Source organism: Pituophis catenifer, unplaced genomic scaffold (genome assembly GCF_029215685.1).
Source record: "Pituophis catenifer annectens isolate HBS135680 unplaced genomic scaffold, rPitCat1.0.hap2 SCAF_6, whole genome shotgun sequence".
In the NCBI taxonomy this organism is placed as follows: Eukaryota; Metazoa; Chordata; class Lepidosauria; order Squamata; family Colubridae; genus Pituophis; species Pituophis catenifer.
This window is the reverse complement of record NW_027256886.1, coordinates 38,378,889-38,404,587: the sequence shown is the minus strand read 5'-3', so window position 1 is coordinate 38,404,587 and position 25,699 is coordinate 38,378,889. Positions and strand designations below refer to the sequence as shown.

The window sequence follows — 25,699 nt, the reverse complement described above, 5'->3', positions numbered from 1 at the left end:
AGTAAAGGTAAGTAGAACCCAACCCTGGTGCAGATGTCTCAGAAATGGCCTCATAAGAGACATGGCAATTTTCTGGGTAGGAAAGATTTTGTTTAGTTATTCATAAATCATATAAACATTAAGGCATTATAGCAAGAAACCCAGTCTGGTATCTTCTACATTCCCCAGCCATCCTGACTAGTAGAAGATGTCTGGAATGAATGAAATTTACATTTTGGTAAGCCATTATTTATTTAACCATTAACCAATATATCATTTTTTTCATATATATGAAAAAGCACTATTTCATATCACATCAATATCTTCTGCCTAGTGAGAAAAAATAGCAATATCAAACAATTTACACACATTTAGATACCATCGAATATAATTAGCATTTAATTGGAACTGGGAATAATCTATGATGATGATTTATTTCAACTCTTTTAACAGTGGCTTTCACTGGTACCTTTTGCTGCATAAGGAAGGAAATGTTTGTGCTTAGCCTACAGTCTCTAAGTGAAATTTCACAAATTGATGTTGTAGCTACTTCCGACACATGGTGGTGCTTATAGCTTGAATAAATGAAACATTGTTCCTTAAGGGGGGGCGGGAGAGAAAAGAACCAGCAGCTCCAGTTAATCTGCAAGATGCCATACTCTAGGAATTGAGCTAGGCCCAGTTCTTTTGGGATTATTTTTTGGATCCTGGCTGACCTTGATTCTTCATCACCCTAAATCATTTACCAAATGTGCAACTGTATGAAATGAAGTGACTGATGAATTGGAACTCTTCATAAGTGAATTAATCTATATAAAAATATCTATAGCAGATTTAAAATGTCAAATGACTTTATAGCTTACATCTAATTGACACAAGCAGGTTTTAGCGACTCTTTTTTCTCCTGTTTATTTTAATTTTTATATACCACCTAGCTCCATTGTAACACTGAACTGAGAATGGTACAATTGAAACAAAAGAAAAAGAAATGTCCCGAAAATACAGCAACAAAATCTTCAAATCAAACAATCCACAGGGGTTCACCATCTACTGTAACCCCAAGCCTTGAGAAAGAGCTTAATTTATTAATTTATTAAGATCTTTCTCTTAATTTATTAATTTATTCAGTGGTTAATTTATATACCTTCAGGGTTGGAGCTGTAAACCTCTTTGGAGGGGTTCTGTCATTCCAAAAGGCCAGGAGAAGACAACCTGCTTCTTGAATCCCATTAATTGGATTCCAAACATGCCAACTCTCCTGGATTTGTACTCTGGGTTAGGTTATTTTATTTATTAAACAAATTTATATGGTTGCCCAACTCACAATATCTTTCATGCCATGAAGTAATCTAAAAGTGGTAAGGAGAACACTGAATTGCACTAAGAAGGTTATTTGCAACCAACGCACTTCACAAGACAGTAATGTTATGTGGGCATATTTTGGCATGCTCACAACTGCCCCTGCCCCTGTGTTATGGACTCCAAATTAGATCTGAAACTTCTTCAAAAGTCTTGGAAATGATTTGTCTTGTCCTGTATATCTAAATTTGTTAATGGTAGCCATGTGCTGCCTAATAATCTCTTTACTTATCTTGAATTGCATTCAAGATTTTTTTAATATAATATTTTTTTAATATAATATAATTTTTGACATAATAAAAAAAACATTCTCTGTTTTTGTCAAAAGATTTGGTAGTCTGTTTGAATACTGTTGTGGAAAAAAACAATGCAAATCCTACCCTCATCTTCTAGCATTTTCCCACAGGTGCAGGGTTTCCTTTTTAATCACAAACAGCATTTCATCCAATCAAATTCAGCAACCTTGTCCAACTGTATCATGTCTATATTAATTGTGTCCTCCTACCTTTGCTTTAAGGGGGTGTGATGGCTCACCTGTTAAAAATGTTCAGTTTGTCAGCTGGAAAGGTGACAGTCTGGGTTCAGGACCCAAGTGTCACATGACGGAGTGAGCTCTCATTACTTGCCCCAGCTCCTGCCATCTAGCAGTTCAAAACCATGCAAATGTGAATAAATAAATAAGTACCACTTTGCTGGTAAGGGAGCAGCATTCCATGTGCTTTGACATATAGTCATGCTGGCCACATGACCATGGAAATATCTTTGGACAATGCTGGCTTCCTCAGCTAAGTAATGGAGATGAGCACCACCCCATAGAGTCAGACACAACTGGATAGGGGAAACCTTTACCTTTATCTTTACCTTTGCTTTGGTCTTCTGCGTGAGCACTTGCCATCAGTGTGAGGCAGTACAGGTGCAGGAGTAGGGTGCTGCTTGTAGGAAATGACCATACAACTGTATGCAGTATTTATTAAACACATCTATATGGTGCCCCAACTCACACAAGGTGACTCTGTATGGCCTATTCCATTAACATTTCACAATATAGTCCCCCCAACCCTCCTCAACCCCATCCCCATTGGAGCAGCAAACACAATTACACCACCACTTGAATGGCTTCTATATCAACCTTAGGTCCCTAAATTCAATGAGACAACTTGTCATCAGGATCTTCCACAAAAATATTAAGATGGGAGCCAATCTTATCTTTGGGGGAATGATATTTCAGAGTGAGAGAGCTACCACAGAGAAAACTCTTCTTCTGGGTCTCACTAGATGTACTCCCTAATAGGTGGGACCTGTAACATACCTTGCATCTTGTAGGTTATTGATGCAACAGCCATCTACTGCTTGAGTATATCATTACTGATATGGTTGCCAAGGGAGATGCCTAATGATCAACTGAGCATAAGCATCTCCATGGTATGCAAAGAGCATTCAGCACAGTAGCCATTTTCTTTCATTCACTTTTGACATAATAAAAAAAAGTCCTTTTGCTGTTTTCAGTTTCCCTTGCAAACCTAATTTTCTTTTGAGGATGTATGATTATGTTCCAATTTCTCTTTCTGTAGTATCTTGAAGTCCAAGATGGCATGTTTACTCAATTCCTTTAACCAGGTATTTCATTTTACCTCAATTTACTCAATCTCTTTAACCAACTCTTCACTATTAGTTCTATTATTTAGGAATTAGTTAGGAAATTCAGAGGCCTTATTTCTTCAACCATTAGAAAAGTATATAGATGTTACAGACATCCATTAAAATGTAATAACATTGATACAGTGAATTAGTTTCTACAGCAAAGATAAGTAGTAGCAGAAAAAGCAAAGTTGAGTTTTGTTTACATATTCTTTATTCTATTCTATACCTGGAAGTAGTTACTTGTCAGTGCTTGCTTCAAACTGATTATGTGTGCTGTGTAACATGTAAATGCTGATTAAATGGATAGGTTCTAAATAATACTAAAGCTAATTCCATAAATCCAAGGGAGCTTTGGGATGGTGATTGCCTCTACCACCACACATCATCAGCTCATTAAGTGAGCTAAACCATATATTTTACAAAAGTAATATAATGGGCTTCTTTCGGTTAGGCAAAACAGCTTTTTGAGCATGAAAAGGAGGGGGGCAATTTGCAACAAAGAAATAAGGGAAAGGAATTTTTTTTTTTCAGTTCCTCAAATAGAGATCTTGGAATAATTGTAAGAAAAAAAATGACTTCTTGGTAAACAATTTTGCTAGGGTTTCTCCACTGTAAATTTTTCTCTCTGTATGCTTTGCCAAAAAAGAGGTCCTTGAGTGTTATTCCTGAAAATTTTAGGATTGTTGGGGGAAGATATTGGGAAAAATTTCTATATGCTGAATTCACAGATTGCCCTGAGATCTTTTTTAACTATGACTTGTGGAAGAGGCTACAGTGGTTAAATTGTGGGTTACAAGCCACTAGGTTCAGACTTCTTGCTAAGCCAAAGTCAAACAACTTCACTGTAGCTTTATTGTACTGTGAATCAGGCCCTAAAATTTATTGTACTGTAGAAAATGAAACCTGTACAGTTAGCCACATTCGATCTGTTGCAGCAAAAATGTCAAATAATTTTATAGCTTTGTTGCAGACCAATATTTGTAAGAGGCCAATAAATAAAACAGTTTTGATTACCAGAACTGAATGGTGCTTGACATAATGTGAGTGATAACCACACCAACAATTAGTGGTAGTTTGCAAAAAGCTTAATTTGAGTACTTTAAAATGACCAATTAGAAAGATTAAGCGGAAGCACCGTATTTTAGAGGTACTCTCACCTTCCCATGGTGAAGCTAAATTACTCACTGATTGGCTGTTACAAAATTGGTGGTTGGTTTCTAAATTTGACATATAAATAAATAAAATAAGAAATATGAACATCTAACACAAAACCATCGTTTTAATAGCCATGATTTATTTGTTAACCTGAATGAAACACATTGGGCTGGGCTAAACCAATTTTGATTGATTATATGCCATCAAGTTGACTATAAGTGCCTTCATAGGAAGTTTATCTCTTCCGAACCCTTCAGGTCTTTCATGATGCACCTATCATTGCTATAATTGAGTATATCCATCTTGCTGCTGATTGTTCTCATCTTTTTCCTTCTTTCTTTCCCAGACTTCTCAAGGGATCTGCGTCGTCACATTATATATCCAAAAGAAGATATTTGGAATTCAGTCATTTGTTCCTTGAGAGAAAAATTTCAGATTCAGTTGATCTATGATCTATTTATTTTGTAAGCTATCCATAGTGTTCTCGAGAGTCTACTTCCAAACCAGTGTTCAAAAACCTCAATACTCATCTGTCTTGCTTCTCCAAAATCCAGTTTTTGATTCTATGGAGTGTCAAGATAAAATCATTGACTGTATCATTATCTTTATAGGTATAGATCAGTGGTGGATTGCTACTGGTTCGCCCCGGATCGGGCAAACTGGTAGTGGCAGCAGGAGGATCCGCCCACATGCCTGGACGTCTCTGCACATGCACAGAAGCTTTTGCGCATGCACAGAAATGTCGCATATGCGCCCATGCACCCATGAGCGAACCAGTACCAGTATTGAAACGCACTACTGGTATACATGCTTCTATATATATTTTCAAAGCCTTCATTGACAATATATTTTCCAAGCCTTCATTTTTATTCTATCAAGTGCTGATCTGTGGCATATTTCTTGACTACTGGTTTCTTTATAAGCATGATTTCTTTGTTTCTTAGTCACTGGCAGTTGCTTTTCATGTTCATCCTTAACAACACCTTCAATTTTATTCCATAGTTCCTTTGATCTTCTATCAATATGGTACAAGATTTCAAAGCAATTTGTGATGTTCTTCTTGAAAATGGTAGGTATCAAGGCTGTAATGAGGAAACTGGTTGATTTTTTTTCTTCCACTTTAGTTTGACTTGGAATTTACACATAAGTGGTTTTATCTTTGCTGTTATAGCTGAGCTCTTCCATCTCCAATCAATATAATCAAATTGATTTCTGTTTGCTTTGTCTTGTGATGTCTATGAATATGTGAGGACCCAGTTTGTGGGGGCAATAATAAATATACAAAAAGTATGAAGGCTATTGCTTAACGCATTGTAAGCTGCCCTGAGTCTCCGGAGAAGGGCGGCATATAAATCAAATTTTTAAAAAAAATTAGTGTAGTTTTGGTTGTTTAAAGAAAGTGAAGAAATAAGCTTTTCTATGTTCATGCTTCTTATGCTCCATGTTCTCTCTGTAATTCTATCTTCACAGTTTTGGATTTTCCTTTATGATAACATCAACAAGACATCTGGAAGGCTTTAATGTAGCTGGATCATAAACATTAGTATATCAAAATATCTTCCTCAAGTAGCATGTTGAATGCTATCTGGCTTGAGGTTCTTTCATATGATACTATTCATGTGATTTTCTTGAGAAAATGCAATCATTCACCTACTGCCTAACACAGTCCTTGCTTGCTTTAGTGGGGCAACTGGGATGACTTGCACACTGGGGGGGGGGGTGGATTCTTGAGTGTCAGACACTCCTGGTTTTCTTTCCTCATCCATACCAAAAACACACTTTGTTCCCTGCCATGCTAGGTCAGCATACCAGGCCTTGTTGTGAGGGTGGAGCTTTCAACCAAAATACTTTAAGTATAAGCCATGGTTTATAATGCTTGATTTCATACAATCTACATAAATATAACCAAATAAACACATTGTAGATAAACCAATCACTAAGTGTATAAGGAAGATTCCAAACCAAATGGGCAAGGCAAATTATCTCATCATTAAATAAAGAGCACTAGCTTTCAGCAAATAGACTCCTCATAAACTAGCAATATAGGTTGATTAGGTCATGAAAGAAAGCTTCACCATTAACATATACAACAGAAGATACTTTTTGTTAAAGATATATCTTTTAGCCTTTCAACCCTGTGACATATAGCCTAGCCTGCACCTGTAATCTATACCTAACTGAATTTAACTTTTCGTATTAACCTTTTAGTAGAATTGTTGGCTTTCTTTTGAGTGTTGTATGTCAAACACCACATCATGAAATTGCAGGTTTTTTTCTGAAAAGTTGCAGTGATAGTTGCCAATTTGGATAACTTGCAAAGGCAGTTGGACACATTACCTTGTCAAAATTACGAGTCATTGTAAATCATTTGTTCAGGAGAAACAGTGAAATCAAGATCTTGCACTCATATTTTACTTTCAGTTATGATTATTAAGAAAAATTATTTCCTTTAATAGCAAACATCTATGATTGAGTGGGAGTCAATTTGGTCCCCTTGAGGAACAAGAAATTTTGGCATACTTACAGGGTTTTTTTTAAGGCCCAATATAATATTCATGATTTAGATGTGGATTATCTACTGTCAAATCCAATAATAAGCTTCACATTCAGGAAGAGTCTCTTAGCCTTTGGTTTGTTAAACAGTTTTAAAGAAATTTAATAAATTTGATGGTCATCATCATAAACTAGCCCAGGAGAAGCGTAGTACAGATATGATGTAATTGAAATGAGGAGGACCAAAATAAATTTTTGTTTCTTTTCACTCTGAAGGGCCATAAAGGATAAAATGGGTACTCACTTTTCCCTTTTGCCCTACATGGCAAAACCTACTACAATTTATAAAGATTTCTAAATGTTTTGAAAATGTGTTTTCACCTTAAGGCATCTTACCTCTTAGAAGACACTCAAAACCCGATTTCCACACCAAATTGAAGCCCAGCCAGGATGTGTTGTGGGAGAAGCAAGCTAGGTTTTGCAGCCCCTGGATTGCTGACTGTGCTTTAGGTTAATACATTTTCTGAGGTAATTGTGAGGCCTTAGTTGCTTATGTCAGGCCCAAAGTATTTTATTTTATTTATTTATTCATTTGTCAAGCATATATAAGATAACAGATAAAAGTATAAACATGATTATGAATACATGAAATGGATATGAATAAAAAGGGACATTAGGACAGAGACGGTAGGCATGTTGGTGCATTTATGCACGCCTCTCACAGACCTCTTAGGAATGGGGTGAGGTCAACAGTAGACAGTCTAAGGTTAAAGTTTGGGGGAAGTTTGGGGAAGAAACCACAGAGTCAGGTAGTGCATTCCAGGCATTGATCACTCTGTTGTTGAAGTCATTTTTTCTCCACATCGAGTTTGGAGCGGTTTACCATAAGTTTGTATCTATTGTGTGCTCGTGTATTGTGTATTGTGTGTTGTGGTTGAAGCTAAAGTAGTCATTGGCAGGTAGGACATTGTAGTGGATAATTTTATGTACTATGCTTAGGTCAGACCGAAGGTGGCGTATTTCTAAATTGTGTAAGCCCAAAATTTCAAGTCTGGTGGCATAAGGTATTCTATTGCGAGCAGAGGAGTGGAGGACTCTTCTTGTGAAATACCTCTGGACTCTCTCAGTTGCATTAACTATCTTTCTATCTTGTAATATAGTTATATATTAAGTAATATATATAGTAAGATAGTTATAAGTAACTATCTTTCCATCTTGCGGGAAAGCCAATTCTGTAAGACTGAGAATATTTACTTACAAAGGTAGCTTTTCCCCCCTTATAAAAAACATGTACTTCCCTTTAGGCTTTGGGGGATCTTAGGATAACTTCTCCTGCAAAGCACTCTCAGGATTGCTCTTGTTAGCAACCATGAAGAAATTAAGACTCATTCCCTTTTAGTCTATTGAAAGAACATGATTTGGGAGGCCTAGTGAAATCTGCATATCACATAAAATTTGTGGATCTACCTCTTTCAAGGGCCATTAAGATTATGGGCTTGGTGATACGTAATTAGTGTTAATTATATGTTTTGCTATGTTATTATACTGTATATTCTTCCGCTGGCATCACATGTCTCAATTGCTTTTGAAGCCTGCCCTTGATGGCAGGCATCAAGGACTAAACACTCATTGGCAGCAGGGAGCTTATTTCATATAGGCATTATGAAATAATAAGGTAGAAGTTTAGCTTATGCATTTTTATTTTTCTGTTCTCAGGATATAAGAAAAGGAATTATGTGACTGAATTTGCTTTCTGGAACTGTCCGTATTTTCAGAAGTGTTGGAATGATATGGTAAAGGATCAGAGAATACAAAGAAGCAAATACACAAATGCTTTAGAGCAGTGGTCACCAACCAGTGGTCCACAAGAAAATTTTGGTGGTCTGCAGAAAAATTATTTGCATTTTTTTATATTGCACTAAATCAGGGGTCCTCAAACTATGGCCTCTGGGCCAGATACATGCAATGAACATTTGTGTTGCTTCAGAGAGTCTCCCCCTTTGGGGTCTTTTTGTACGGGTCCGAGTGGGGAAAGAAATTCCGACTTGGGGTCTGCTTCAGCCTCCTGGTGCAGGGCTTTGGGCAAAGGCTGGAGGGAAGTGCCACTGGTGGCAAAGAGTTGGAGGCCTTGTTCCAATGGGACTACATCATGGCCTGGAACTGGCTGACCATCTCAGCCCGCTGAGCCTCCAGGCACCAGTACCTGGTTTTGCACTCCCGCAGGTCTTCCCTCTGCTTGGAAAGGATATGCTCATAGTAATCAGTAAGGTGCTTCTGCTGAGCCTCCTTCTTGGTTAGATCCAATTTGAACTGAGCCAGCTGTTTTGCCAACTCTTTCTGATGGTGGCTGCTTAGCTCCAACAACTGCTTCCTGTTGGGCCCTAAGGAGCCCTGGCAGGCAGGCGAGGAGTGGCTGGGAGGGGAGGGGCGAGTAGAGGCTGGCGAGGCACCCTTGATGTGAGTGACATTGAGTTGGCCACACCCACCCAGTCACATGACCACCTAGCCACGCCCATGCAGCCGGTCATTAGGCAGATCATATTAGTGGTCCATGGGATTTAAAATTATGAATTTAGTGGTCCCTGAGGTCTGAAAGGTTGGTGACCCTGCTTTAGAGTATCCCAAGAAATGAGTGGCATCTCAAACCTCACATCTCACCAACAAAAATGATCATATGAATTGAAGTCCATGATTTAAGGGACAAGTTATCCTTCCTCAACATATTTCTAGCTGGACCTGCATAAACTTTTCTTAAAGCAGATAAAAGTGCAATTTTTTAAGCAGATAAATGGAATCTTGTTTATCAGTAAGTGAATTATGACTCCTGGCATTCTACAGCATTGTATCTAAAGGTATGGCTGTTGGAAACTGGGAAAATCACCTTTTAAGGACATATCTAAGTATAAATTATCACAATTGTTTAATTATGGAGATTAACGTAGCATGAATAGCTGTTTCCGGCTGTTACGTCTTACAAGTTGGTCACAATTGCTAAATGATCTTATAGTATTGTCAGGCATTTCATGCCATAGAAATCTCTGGTAATAGTGCACTGTCAGCATTATAAATTGTGAATCTCATACTTAAGCACAGGGCAACTTGTAGCCATCCATACATTGAACTGTAGCTTTTATCGTCCCTAACTATTAGGCAGGGCTAATGGGAATGCCCACCCATAGTTTAGAATAAGATAAGCAACCTCAAATATTTCACGAACCACCCACTAATATCAGCTCTTTTATGTCAAGAATAAACTTCTGCTTGTATTATTTTAATCCACCCTAATCTTTGGTTCAATTTTTACAATATTGCATATTAAAACATACTGAATGCTCTAAAAAACCTGTATGGAATGTAGTTGTTATATAGCATAATATACAAGCTGGGAACTTGAATCTCCTGGAATTAACTTTCAGTTTAGGATGGACTCATGTAACATCATGTTTAAAATAATTTTCTTGGTCTGATTTGGAGCTGGTTTACCCAATGCAAAAAATACATTTGAAGGTGACCACCTTTAAAACTTTTTGTTAGGGGCACTAAACCTCATAATAATTGCCATAATTTAATGTGTCCTTTCCTGTCTAACCCAGGCAAAGAAATATTTCCCAAAATGACAAATGACTGCAAATCAAAGGCAAGCTATGATGATCCAAATTGATCAAAGGTGTGGCTACTACAACTACTTCCACCCTCAAAATGACATTATAGGGCTCTGCACACCAGAACAACAAGGCACAAGGACAGTTTTCTCCCGAATGCCATCAATCTGTTAAACAACTAATTCCCACAACACTGTCAAATTAACTACTAAGGCTGTATTACTGTTCTTCTTCTCATCCTTACTAGTACCAATCTCTTCCCACTTATGGCTATATCCATGTTGCTTGTATATTTACAATTTATATTGTTTTTATTGTTTCCTAGTATGATTTGATTGCTTATTAGTATCCTATGACTACCTTATGATTCTTGACGAATATATTTTATTTTTTCTTTATGTACACTGAGAGCATATGCACTAAAGACAAATTCCTTGTGTGTCCAATCATACTTGGCCAATAAAAAATTATATTCTGTTCTGTTCTGTTCTGTTCTGTTCTGTTCTGTTCTGTTCTGTTCTCTCCTCTCCTCTCCTCTCCTCTCCTCTCCTCTCCTATTCTTCTATTCTAAGAAAAAACACAATTTTTAATTTACTAAGATTCCTTAAATAGGAAATAAAATGCACAAGCAGTTCCTAACTAAGTTAATTTCTAAGTTCTCAAAAGGCAATTCCCATATGACAAAATAAGAGAAATGTCTGTTGAATAGTCACTGAAAAGAAGTGAATGGGGAAAAAATGCACACACTTCATTTCAGAAGAGTTAGAGTTAAATGGGATAAGGGAACTTTCAGGAGAATATATTGGCAGTCCCCTTCCCCACCCTGGAGGCATGTTAGTATGCAGAGGAAACAGACCAAACTAGAATCAGTGTGGAGTGATGCCAAAAATGAATTTGCCCCCTTAAACTGACTGCGTGCTATTTCCCCTGCCTTTGTTAAGCTAGCAATTAATACTTGGGAACACCCTGTAAGAATCCTATATATGGGAGAAATATGGCAGTAATCTCTGGGTTTTTTTGGTTTTTTTAAAAAAACCCACAGTAAAACGCTAGAAGGTAAATGCCCGTAATTGTTCTGCTGATGGATATGACATTGTAACAATCTGGAAGTAGAGAGGCCTGATGTTTAGACACGCATAATATAAAGTATCAACAAAGTTTTTACAGGCTATTTACCCGTCAAAGCACAGTTTATTGCAAGTGACAGATGATTTTTCAAATTGTTTTATGGAAAGAGTGACAGGGCCCAGCTGGTATCTGTCTAGAAGGGGTTGAAGCCCAATCCTTTCCCTGTGGAAAGGATGTGCATTATGGCTAAACAGGCTGATGAAAATCAGTATTAAGATATTGGGAAATTCCTTAGATAGAGCCAGCTGGAGAAGGGGGAGAGAGAGAGAGAGAAAATCATGGATACAAGATACTGCCAGACCATTTTTCATTTTTGTTATATTTTATCCGACCTGCTAGTGTTGACTTGACAAAATGTGAGAGCTCCCTGTAATTTAAAACAGCAACTGTTTCATTACTCAAGTGAGTTTTCATTAGCCTGTTATGACACTCAGAAAACACTGAATGTGCTTGGGCAAATTCATGGTTACTGCCAGACGAACCAAACATTAAGAACGGACTCAATCAAATTAAAGAGACCATGAAAAGAACACAAAGAGGTTGGGGAGAAAATTAGACTGTAAAAGGTGAGCATACATTATTCTTAGATTACAGGATTTTTTAAAAAATCACATGTAAACATAAATCAGTAATTACTTTCATAATAATAGTTTTTGGTTCCTTTGAAAGCATTTTTAGGTTTGGTGATACTGAGAGCAGGGCTGTAATGTGACTGATGTATTTACTAGGCTATCTATTCTTCTATGATTCCACAATTTTCTACTCCTTATTAACTCCTTTGTTAATAAGGAAATGAAATAGGAAAAGCAATCACGTGCCTAGAGAAGCCCATTTCCCTGGGATGCTCTAAAGTCTGTTCCAACCACCAGATGTCAGGGTTAATCATCTGCCAACCTCTTCAATGCTGTACAGATGACATGTGACTAAGGGTACTCCTGCATATCTGCACTATATCCTTAAGCTGCTCCTGTCCTGTGTTGATTTCTGGCTGGTTTAAGAAAATTATGTGCAGATGGGGCACTTTGCCAGCAACTTGCCAGGTATTCAGTCCAGACTGCCAGTTCCTGAAGCCTCCCATTGAACAATTCCACTCTTCTGGGAAAACACTTTTCTTTCTTTTTATTTCCCCATGTTTGGCTCTATATGAAATGCTGTGATTCCTTCTATAGGAATCTCTTAGTATTATAGTGGTTATAACAGTTCTCTGATATGCAGAAAGTCAAGGTTCAAAACTCTTAAACATTCAGTTTTAATTACTATTTTTCTTTCCCTAACATATGTAACTTTATTTTTATGAGTTCATTACTGCACTTGCTTTTCCAGGCACTTGAGGTAGAAAGGTTTCACCTCAACTTCCAAATAGCCTAAAGAATCATCTGAGGAAGTTGAGAAAGACACCTATTAAAATCTTCAAATGCATTGATATCAGTGTCCAAGACAATGCATAACCAGCTCAGAAGAAGATGGTTTCTTTTACCTTTTGATAACTTCTGGCCTCAGCAACAAACCCATGATGATTTAGTACTGAATCTAGAATAGGGTCCTTATGTTCTCTTTCTCTTCAAACAGAAGACTGCAGGAAACAGACAAGGTAGCTTTCCTCTGAGGCATGGACTTTTAAAATTAAGATAAAAAAACCCAGATTGTGCTCAGCCAGCCTAACCCTGGCTGAGCACAACTTGTTGATCCCAACTGATTCAGGAAAGCAAAAATAAAACATCATAGCACTTTCCTGTTTGTTCCAAACACTGTAACTTGGGAGCAGCTCTGCTGTACAGACCTGAAAGCCAATCTGCAGTGGGATTCAGACTAGTATGAGAGAAATCAGTCTGATGGAAATATTCATTTGTTAGTATTGTTGCAATGGGAAATACTTTACAATAGTCCCACATCACAAAGGAATTATATGAACTGGCCTCATATAATAACATTTCTTCCTTAAGACTGTATGTCAAATGCAAACATATAAAAGGATAATTAAAACATAACCAATCTCAATCCATGTGGCAAAAATTAATGCTAATTTATGGTTTTATTGGATTGAGCTGTATGTGCATAAGGCCTCCATTTTCCTCAAATCATGTATTTTTCAGGGTAAGTTATTCCATCTTTTCCCCCCATCCCTTTTTCATTAAATCAGAGTCCTGGTAAATGTCAAAGGCTCCTTTACTGATGGCTTTCATCAGAACAGCGATGAGAATGGCATTTAATGCTTGTTACCAAGCTTCTACTCCTGTTTTCAATACATTTGCCATGACATCTTTCTAATTTCAGTTTTAACAATGTATTGAACATATGAATATGTGTCATAAATTCTTAGCATATTTAAAGAAGGGAGAAAGAGGCAACATGATCACCACAAGACAAAATGTATAGGCTATGCTTGCAAAGGCTGCAGGAAAGCAAAGTTTTGGATCCCACTCCTGAGAAAGTTTGAAATGAAAATGCCTGACGATTATGGTAATTTATTCTTTTGCTGTGGCTGTTACTCTATTCTATTATTTGTATTTTCTATAAGTGTAGATGTAATCATTTTAAGGTGACTTTCTCCCATTTAACATTCACAAGATACACTCACTTTAATATCATTGTCTGGATATTCATTGGGAAGGAAGTTACAATTATTTCAATTTTGCTTACTGTTGAGTAGAAATAATGGGCTGGGCTGGGTATTTTTATATAATTGTCATAGGGTTATTTTCATTTTGGCCGTATTAATAAATATATAAATAAATAAAGAGTTTAGTTTTATTTGGAATCAAACACTACTAAAGAAGCCTCAAAGGTGCTTTTTCAGGAGGCAACTGGGATTTCTTGATTTTTCTTTGCCTCCTGAAAAAGCACCTTTGGGACAACCATGACCTGGATGACTGAGAATCTCTACAGACTACTAAAAAAGGCTAAGTCACTTAAATCCCTCTCTTTCTCTCTGTCTCACATGCACACATGTACATACACACAGAAAGTATCTTTTTTTCACTCAACTCAAAGCATCAATCTAATCAGAAAGTTTTGTCAGAACTCATCCTTAATTCCTTACCACACACTTGAATTGTTCTTATTTTCCTTGCAGATTTCACTGATTTGTTTTAAAATAGAATTAGGCAAGTTTCCACTCTTTGATAACTACAAATAGTAACAACAATACCTCCCTCTATATGCTCCAATGACTATAACTATATTAGGATATATCTGCTTCTTTTGCTGAGATGAGCATCTAGGGTTGGAAGGTTATTATCAATTCATACATTAAATTCATCAGATGTTTAATGCTGTGATTTAAATGTAGTTGTTTTAAAAATTAAACTATGAAGGTGAAAAATGTTATTTTGATGCCACATTTTGATGATATGGGAGCACAAACAGGGCTGGTTATACCCACTAGAGATTTTCTCATAAACAAAACTGTTTGGGCTGTTTTAATGTTCACATTTTGTTAATTTATGTCTTTCTGAGTTTTTGACAGGTAAATCCAAAACATCTATCTTATTTATTCTTTCTAAGTCACTTTAATGATTCTCAGCTTAGAGAACTCTATTGATAATTAACCTCTGGAAGTAGGTGACTGTAGCTGGATAAAAGTTGCCAAAAAAGGCATATCTGGATACTGGTTTGAAAGGATAAATCCTAGTTTAGCTGAAAAATTGAACAAGCATCATGGAAGAAAGCAATGACAAATCGCTTTTGAGTTGTTGCAGAAAAGCCCATAGACAAATGTTCAGGTAGCCATCAGCGTCAAAATGAATTCAAGTCACTGCAGTTGGCAGTACCTAGCTTACCTAGATTGATCCCTAAAGGTTAAGCAGGATAGAATTTGAAAAAGAGCCAGTTTGCATAGTGATCATGCTGCTAGATTAGAAACCAGGAGACCACAAGTTCTAATCCTCCCTTTGATAAAGAAAAAGAGAAATGATTTGGGCTCACTCTGTCTCCTTCTCCCCCCCTCTCTCTCCCTCTCTCTCTCCCCCTCCCTCCCTCCCTTTCATGTTATTTTGCTGTTTGTTTTGGCATTCATATAATCATCAAGAATCTAGCTTAACTTGTATGGAGTATTTACCTTTATAAAGCAATATACTGATATTATAATTCTTTTAAAATATCTTTTGAAAAAGAGAGCTATTTCCTTGTATAGAAATTTATTCTTCATTCAGGATTTTTTACAGTCACTTTGGTGAGGTTGGTTGGCAAGTAATCTTTGACGTATGTCTCTGGTCATAAAGCAGGTCACATATGTTTGATCCTATTTTACAACCATTTTGAAGCAGTAATTAAACAAATGTGATATCATTAAACAAATGTCATGGTTGTTAAGTGAATCCATTGTCTGTTATTGGGCATTTTTGCTGAAATGCCGGTTTTTGGCACAAATGTTGTAAATCACAGTCACATTAGCAGAGGCTCTGCAAATGGCTCAAATGCAGGTTGTTTGCCAAGGCATTCATGTGACCATGGGGAAGAGGGGCTGACCATCAGAACATTGGAACCAGATTATAAGTAACATTTAGAGGATCTGCTGTAACTTCAAATGTTCACTAAGCAATCGGTCATAAATTGAGGAATACCTGTACAAGTGTTCCTTGACTTACAGCCATTTGTTTGATGACTGTGAAGTTACAATGGCACTGAAAAAAGTGACTTATGACTGGTTTTCATGCTTATGATCATTGTGGTACTCCCACAGTCACATCAGTGGTGGGTTCCACCCAGTTCCACCCAGTTCCGCCTGGTCAGCTGATCAGTGTTAAAAGAAAACAAATGAGTAGACCGATGCCTGCAAAAATAAATGGGTAGACCAGTGCCTGCAAAAATAAATGGGTAGATCAGTACAGCTCTGCAAGCAGGTAGACCTTCACCTCTGCTAAATCCTAAATAATTGTCACATGACCATCAAGCCATGCCCACAAAATAAGCCATGCCCACAGAACCGGTAGTAAAAATTTTTAGAACCCACCCCTGAGTCACTTGACCAAATTTGGGTGCTTAGCAATTGGCATATATTTATGACAATTGAACTGTCCTGGGCTCATGTTATCATCAGTTTTTAACCTTCCCAGCTGGCTTCTGGTGTGCAAAATCAATAAGCAAAGCCAGATTCTCTTAACAACTGCAGTGATTCATTTAATAACAATAGCAAAAAGGTAGTAAAATGGAACAAAAGTCATTTGACATCTGCTTTGCTTAGCAATGAAAATTTCGGGCTTAATTGTGGTTATACATCTAGGATTACCTGTATAGATTATCTAAATAAATAGATATTGTACATTTACAAGCAATTTGCAGCAGAAGTGCAATGACAAGAGTAATAACCGGGGTTGCCCATTTGCAAGCACTGCTCGTCCTGAAATTACTAGTAGTATGCATCTTAAAATACTGCCCAGTAATTGCATCCAAACAGAACAACAAGTCCTAGCAATGAAGAGTTGATGGGGAAAGACTAATTGTAACTTGGGGCAGGAATCCTGGATGAAGTCCCTTTTTCCCTTTCTGCCAAGCACATTACAATTAAGAGGAAAGAAAAAAGAGTCTGAGTATCCTCTGCATAATTGTTGAAAGAGCATACTTCAAAGGCTTAAAAAGTGGGGGGAAGCTGAGGTTGTATACTCACTGACGAAGGGATATAATTACAGTGAAAAGAGAAAGGGCAAAAAGAAAGAAAAACCTGCCAGAGCTCAGAGCACGATCAAGGGCTTGCTCCTCTTCATCATCTCACACACAGCCTTCCCAGCCTATTTATCTTCTGCTTTTTGTAAGCAGAGGCCTCTGTTTACTGACGCACAGCCCCATTAGGAACAAAGGTGCACTCTGTTTGATGTGAACCAAATATAGTCTCTAAAAGAGAAGTCTGTGCCAGGTTCTTCTCTGATAACAATTCTTATTTCTTAACCCTTTGATACTTCGGCTGTGTTTAACTTTCTCCTTCCCCACCCCACTCCCAATTTGTGGTGAAAGTCCAAGCAAAATAACATTGGAGAATGGTTTTTCTAACTCTTCTGCCTCCTTCACATACAAAAAAAAAAAAAAAAAAAAGCACCCTGATACTTCCTGGATGAACAATTAAATATAGTTCTTCTGTGGTTTGTGCCATACATGATGAGGATTAACTTTAGAAGTGTGATCAAGAATAGAGTCAAACCTAAATAAAAATTTAGGGAATAATTCTGCTCTTCATGGGTGGTGTAATCCTGGTGAAGATATTCAGCATAATGTAGTAACTATTCTTTTGTGAGTATTAAGAACATATAAGAAATTGAGTCCATCTGAATGTCTATCCTATGAACCATAAGCATATCTTCCAAATATACAGGAGAACTAGAGCAAATTTATAGATTAAAATCCATTTTTCTAGACTTTTTAATTTAGAATACAATTAAAAAAGTGTGTTTACTAGACAACAGTTTGGACAAATTTACAAATGTTTCAGGAAAACTGAAGATGTATCCAGAAGAAAGTTTTGTATTTTAAAAAGAAAAGTATAAGGAAAGTGAATATATACAGATTTTTGGCAGAATTTTGAAGTTTACAAAACTGAGAAGTTAAATAAAACTATGCTTGCCAAATTTTCCTATTCATTAATTCTTAATCTTCTAGCCCAGTGTTTCCCAAAGTGTGGTATGCGTACCCCCAGGGGTACGGGAAGAGTTTGTTGGGGGTACGCGTTGCACCGGAGTTTGGTGGGGATCACGTGGGAATATCCACCGCACCGTGCTTAGCTGCGCCCACAGAACAAGGAAAGAAATAGGTGCGTATTGCAGTTTTTACACGGGAACTGGGGCCATCGTACATCGTATTGCAACTCATTATGGTGGGAACTTCTGCGCATCCTTCGCGCAGCTCAGGTTCGGCCATTTTTAAACTGCGGGAACATTAAGAGTTGACGTTGAGCCGCGGAGCTGTTTAAACGCCGGAGAATTGCAGTGTTATCTAAGTGTTTCCCAAAGTGTGGTACGCGTACCCCCAGGGGTACCATATGTTTTTTATGAGGGGTACTCAGCGTTATGAAAATTATAGAAGGGGTACACATATGTCAAAAGTTTGGGAAACACTGTTCTAGCCCAACAATTCTGACATATTCAGATACCTTTTTTCTCTTTCTGTATTCTCCCAAAGCACTTTTGTTTGCATTATAAGGAAAAGCAGAAAGAAGTGTGGACTCTCATTTTAATATTATCTCTATTTTATACCAATATTGTATTTATTCAGGAGGTGGGGAGAAAGGACAGTGAACAAAGGAGTATTTGACTACATTAGAAGAATTATCTGCTTGCACTTTATAATTTTAAAATATTTTTTCCCAAACTGTGAAAAATTGCCCCCAAATGATGGTTTTTCCTGTGCCATTTGCATAGGTAAAAGCTTGAGACTTGCATTCATCTTTGATTTCTCCAAAGCTTATTGTTAGGATGGAGACTCCATTCCACTTCCCTGACCATAAATAGCAGATTGGACACGATTTGGCTTCACCCTTTCTACCCTGACTCTACCCCTTCACAGTTTATGGAAAGGTTAGGATAAAAATAAGTAGCCTCTTGCTAGTGTTTAAGCAAACCAACTATATTTTAAGAGGGATGTCTTTTAAATCAGTGTTTTTCCAACTTGACAAATTTAAGAGGTGTGGGCTTCAATTTACAGTATATTATGTTTGTTTCTTCTTTTTGTTATGTTTTTGTTCTGATTTGGAATATTTGTGTGAATTTGACATGTTTTGAGCTGTGCTGCAGAATGTACAAACCTTTTTAATTATGATCTATTAATGAATCCTATTGCCTCTTTTCAGTGATTTATTTGAGAAGCATTAGTTATCAAATTTCCTCTGATCCTCATTTTATATTGCATCAGCATCATGTTTAAAAAGTTAAAGATCATAATATTTAAGTTAAAATTAAATATCATACATATGTACAGCTTTAGGTATGCATAGACATATAAAGAAATGTAATTATTTTTGCCAGAGGCACAAAATTAAAACATGCACATTAAAACACATTACTATTTTTACTCTTTTTCCCCTTTCTTTTGTTCTTTTTCATTCCCTGTTTATATAATTTCTCTAAAATGTCCAATAAATATATATATATTTAAAACCCACATTGCTCATATCAGTAACAGTAAGGCAATTAAATATGTTGGTAACATCAATCAGACCATCAGATAGAAGAAATTGCCACATTGCCTACAGCTGACAAAAGGCACAAAGTGCTTGGTTCTCAGTATATCTTATATTTTTCATTATTCCTTTATGAATTTCAATGGTTGTCTCAAAATTTTAGAGAAACTGGGAAGTATGATATTATGTAATCTATCGGTCCAGTAATTCCTAGGTATTCTAATTTTGTTTACCAGAAAAAGTTATATATTTTTTATTTAATAAATGCTACAATGTCCTTCTACCCTTGTATTTCTATTACTTATCAATCTTAAACTAGTATCACACCATCCAGACTCTCACAGCATCCAGGCACTAGGTAAACACTGGAATGACATCACTTGTCTGGGGTGGAGATGTATATATTACATCATGTGAATTGCAAATTTTGAAAAAAAGGCTCTCTTTGTATTGGGAAAATCACAGCAGTTTTGGCAACTACAGCATATAATAGCCTGTACCTGATGTGGAATTTTCCCTTGCCCAGAAGATACATGTCGATTAATCTGAGAAGCTGGCTTGATTCCAGATAATACTTTGAAGCTTTTACCCATCTCATATTGTTTTTTATTACGATAATGATATTTATATTTCCAATACTACTCTGGGGATTATGGAATTATAATACTGTATCCTTGTTGTTCTTATAAGTTTATACTGCTATATTCAACAATGTATTCTTACATAAATTAAAAGAAAATCCTTGATCCTTGAAAACATGTTTGCAATAGCAATCAAAGAAAAAATGATTTAGTTTCTCATTTTTCTGTTGCTTCAGATTTTCTTTCTAGTTGCAAGTTTCAATGCATAGCAAAAGTTTTCCCTGAACTGATTAATACATCTGCCTCTCCCAAGCGGAACAATCAAAATGTCTCATAGCTATAAATTCAAACCAAACTTGAACATTTTGCAGCCTGTTGCAGGAATTACAACTAAAGAGGATTAGTTCTAGCTCACTTTGAATGTCCGTAGTGTTATTAACTTACATTTATGTTATTAACCTTTTGCTGATAGCTGTTTGCAGATTTGCCTTTGGCTCCTAGTAGAGTTATTACAGTATATTTCATAGAAAGTTCAGAGGTGTATAAAGATGTGGATTTTGACATATATCTTACTGATTTCAACAGATGGGAAAAGAGAATTTAGGTGGAGAATAATAAGCACAGAGATTATGTTTTAGTTCACTTTTTGTGATCTTTGGCATGTTCTGATGAATGAAATGTGACCAGCCATCCCTTCTCCACCAGCTCATTCCTGGAGTCCTGTTGCACAACAGATAGAGATTTAACAGTTACAATCTTTTCACACTTGGACACACAGTGCTGCATTGGAGACACATAGGCCAGATTCAAAAATATGCAGAATACTTGTTCAATCCTTGAGTTATGGCCCTGTCCTTCAAATACTGAATGACAATCTCCATATTTTTTACATATAAACATATGGTGTACAGACAATCATACTTGTAGTCTTGCATCTATAGTTTGATTTTACAGAAAGACTCCAACACTCATGTTGAAGTGTCTCTCCTTAAAAAATCCTCAAGCTTATTTTGTGCTGGCCACAATAACCACTGTATACCACTATATATTATAGTGTGTTAATGAGCTCACATTTTGTTAAAGTTTCTGTATTTAATTTTTTTTAAAAAAAATTGCTGATTGAAGTAAGCTCAAACCAGAAACTCTTATATGGGAGTTCCAACAATCAAATTAACCCCATAATTTCCAATATTTTCATTTTAATATAAGAATATTATTCCATGTGATACATTATTATAAAATAATATAGGAATATTTTGAATATATAATATTCATATATTTTATTATATTGTTGGAAGAAATGTCCATCTGGGTTCAATTCCAAGTGGGGAGAAAGACACTGGAAACATGGAGACTGCTTGGAAGGATGATTTAATGGTGAACAGGACCACATGAGTTTGAAGCCCTGGGTGGAGTGGAGAGAAAGAGATATTTATACCCTCTCTGTTCCTGTGGCAAGGGCAAGTATCCTATTGGCTGTCAGACTCCCAGAGGGTCTTAGTTAATTTTGTAGGCTGTCTGTGTCCCAGGCTTGGTTGAATCTTGCTGGGTGATGCAATGAAGGGCAATTTCCTATTGTGGCTGATTGGCTTTGTCCTGAAGGATAATCCCATCATCCTGGAGCTGAGGTCTTTTGTTTTGTAGATGGACTGATCCAGTCTTTTGTCTTGTGGATAAGTTGGCACCAAAATATCTGCTGGGGGCAGGGATCTGGAGTCTTTTGTTTCTGTTTCCTTTAAGATTTTAATTTCTTTTTTAGGAAAAATATTCTGCCTTTTTAATATTCCCTAGAATATTTCATTCTAGGAGAGGGGTGGATGCTAACTTTCTACAATATGTTACTGTAATTTGTAATATATGACTCTAATAGTTTCTCAAGACTGATGTTTTCTACAATAGCTGCTTTTCCATGAATCTCCCATTGTTGGCAACCTGGTGGAATACTCAGCACATACAGGTAGCTCCTTATTGAATGGAAGTTTACTGCTTGACTGACTTCAGTTTAAATGACTCTTTTTCTGCTGAAACCTTTTTCCTTTGTTTTCTAGTCACAGATTCCAGATTAAAAATTGTTAGTGTTTAGAAAGGCATTAAATTCCTGTAACTGCAACAATATTGCTGCTATGAAGTAGGGTCCATTTGTTCTTAAATTTCTATTTTTTTATTTTGCAAAACAAGGCTGTGTTTTAGGGGAGAGATAATTATAAGCCTTGGAAAACAAGCCATGTGTGCACAAACTTTTCCCCCACCCGAAGCACGCACACTGTCTCAATCTGGGCTCACTGCATTATAGCAGATGATGAATTCAGGTGTACAGAGAGCTAAACACCTCCTTTATTTTGCCTGCTTTCCCTCAGCAGTGGCTCTCTTGGCGAGGGAAATTCCTCTGTTTAAAAGCCAGCCTTAAGAGGGCTGGGCAAAGATGAAAAGTTCCCCAAGGCAGTAAACTCCACCTCCTCCTCTTTTTTTCAGACTTGTTTTTTCTTTTTATATTTAAATGTCTTTAACTGCAGCCTCCTGCTGTGGCTGACTTTGTGGTCGGTGGGAGGTCTCTGTTCTTTCAGGATGGGGCATTTCAGCAGTTAGACATCAGCCAGCTGAGGATCACTCACATCTTAGGCTTTCTCCCTTCATCATGGAGGTCTTAATATCTTTAACCTAGCAGCGGCTAGCTTGGCCAAAATTTATTGGTCTGAGTAAGACTGGTGGGGGGACTATTTCAGGTGGACTGGCAAAGAGAGTAACCCCTCCTGTGGAGTCTTAGGTCTCAGGCCATGTGGCATCCTCAAGTTGTGCTTGCAAAATTTCCAGGCCAGAGAGAGGTTTAGGATGAGGCGGCTAAATGATGACCAGGAAGGTACCTCTGCATGGGCCTGCTGACAAAGTTCCCTAATGTCTGCTTTGCTACTAGTTTGGACTGTGCTGCTGCACTTCCGGATTGAGCCATCCTTGGCCAGAGGAGGAAAATCATGGGAGCATTGCACAGGTAAGAGCTGGAACATCAATAGATATCCTCAGTGGTGGTATTCAAATAATTTAACAACCGGTTCTCTGCCCTAATGATTTATTCCAACAACCAGTTTGCCAAACTGAAAGAAAGTTAACAACTGGTTCTCCCAAAGCGGTGCGAACTGGCTGAATCCTACTACTGGATATCCTCCTTTGCAAAAGAAGTGGAAGGAATGGCCACAGTCCGTTATTCTCTAAAAATAGTTGCTTTCTAAAGCTAAATACAAGGTCAGGTTGTAAAGCTCCCTACATACAAATGTAGCAATACCATATATGTCTAATCTATAAGCTTTGATCTCTTTATCTAGGAAAGTAGGATGATGTAGACATTATAGGTATGTCTCCTGGTTTGGTTGGTTAAAGGGCGGATAGAAGTGAAGCAATTTGCCTTGCTGTGTTCAGTTTAGTTGGGACAGCAGAGAAATCACATGCACAATTCATGCATAATTCATAAATCATTGCAGTCCGGGAATTCTTCAAGGTCAGATTTTATTTAAGGTGAACAAGATAAAGAGATTCTTATTGAGTAGGAGGAAATGCTACCACTGGATTGGCTGAGTTGGATCTTTATGTTTGGTGGTGTTATCTAACTATTGAGAGTTCTTTTGATGAATCTTCTGAGATTTCATTGTCCCTACAGCTATTCATCATAATCAGCAATTTCAGTTCAAGAAAAGAAAAGAAAAGTTATAGTGCAGTCAATGCCCAGTGTTGAATGTTGACTCAGAAATAACCCTTGCTGTATTCAATAAGACTTTATCCTTGTATTGTGTTTAGGTCTATAATCTTAATAAACATACAGAAATGCCATTGGTAGAAAACCCTCTTAGTATTTTCAAAGAAAAAAAATGCTCCCCCTTTCTATTTTTTTGTCCAGGCAGCTTTATTTTCAAATCTAGGTTACTGGAAGTATAAAAGCTTGAATCTCTTCATCCATGTGGCTATTGAAGTTTATCCTGTTTTTAGCCATACTGATAACAGCGATACTAAACTGGCTTTTACTTGAAAGCTTTCCTTTCTTTTCCTTCTTTTCTCATCCTATAGAAGCATGTATTATAACAATTAATATATAATTAATTTCATATGCAAAGAAGACCCCCATAGCTCTCACCTCTAATGGAAATGTTTGTTAAAACATGTTGGGCAATTTTATTGCATTAATAATTTCATACTTAGCATTTGTTTAAGATTCTCCTCCTGCTGGTATTTTAATCTTTCTACCTTCTCCTCCTTTTAAAATAATTTCTTCTGAGATTTTGCTTGCAATTCAGATATTACGTCTACTTTAATGAAGGCATTGTTAGTTCACATGTTACAAAATTCCTGCACAGAAGGTACATCAGATTAGATATTAATGCATAGCACATAACTATATTATTATAAATGAGGAATATGAACATTTACTTTCTGAATAGATGGGGAAGGACAGCTCTACAATTTTTAAGCACACAGCTAAAAACCTAAAGAGATTTTAAAATATTATTACACATTAATATCTGGAGGAGAAATTTACATTAATTTCTAAAATATAAAACATCTGTAGAGCAATTTTATTACATTGAAAGTAATCTTACTTTAGAAGCTCAGTTTTCTCTGTTTCTGCTGTTTTGGAGTTATTAATCCAAGTTAAAAACACCATTACAGCTGTTTTTCTTTTTGCAGATGTGAACAAGAATGCAGAATTCATACGCTAGCATTTGAATTCAACCCTAATTATATAAATACGTTCCACTAAAAACTTGAATACTTACTCCTTTTCAAGTATCTGGTAGCATCTTGCTTAATTGACAAATGTTATTAAAAGGCATAAGATTTGGTGAGGTATCGCTCAAAAATCTATGTCTTTTAATAAAAAAATGTTAGCTGGAAAAGGTGCTACAAGGCTGTTGATTTTTTTGCTACCATAACATAGTTCTCCTATGTAAATTCACTTCTAAAGCCATCCTGCATTTCTCTTGAATTTTACCCAACTTCTCACATTGGTCTGTAAACAATTTTGAACAATTGCTTTTGATGTCTTCACAATAAAAAAATGAAATCCTCAGAATCAGTTTGGACAACCATATCACAGAAATAAGAATAGATTCAGTTGCTCTTGAAATTCAATTGAATTATGCAAAGCATTTTTCTTGTCCTTGAAACTAAAAATGCAACAAAATTCCAATAATGAATAACAACTGATTTTTTTTTTTTACTCTCTCTATGGACAAATGTCATTTTGCTTCTCTAAATTTTATGATTCACGTAATTGAATCACATGTTTAGTCAGTCACCTTACAGCTGACCCAAGATAAAGAAAAACAAAACAGTGTAAAAAGCCAAATTACATTATTCAGTAAACTTTACATTATTCCTATAATAAAGCAAGAATCTTCCATATCTGAAGCTCTTACTCTAAGATATAAAGACAAGTGGTATTGTTTTTCATTGTTACATCAAAACATGATTTATACTTTTATATTGTAATGTTGGAGCAATCTTTAGAGATATGCAGTCTTAGCTTGATTTCACCTTTTTGCTAGATCTTCTCCTAAATGTTTCAAATAATTGTCTGCTTATCACTTCTGGATGTTTATTTTTTGAAGTCATAGTCACTATAAACTATGTCATGGTGACAGTTGAAATCTGTAATTATTTAAAATACATCC

General features: G+C 36.6%; 1 protein-coding gene across 1 annotated transcript in view; it reads left to right on the top strand.

The window, feature by feature from the left end:
* The first annotated feature begins 13,795 nt into the window (after positions 1 to 13,795).
* Positions 13,796 to 25,699, top strand: part of TSPEAR (thrombospondin type laminin G domain and EAR repeats) — a 48,249-nt gene continuing 36,345 nt past the window's right edge. Inside the window, exons 1-2 of the mRNA XM_070945944.1 lie at positions 13,796 to 13,817; positions 22,954 to 23,028. Coding sequence (XP_070802045.1) covers positions 13,796 to 13,817; positions 22,954 to 23,028 — 97 coding nt within the window. The remainder of the gene's footprint in view (positions 13,818 to 22,953; positions 23,029 to 25,699) is intronic.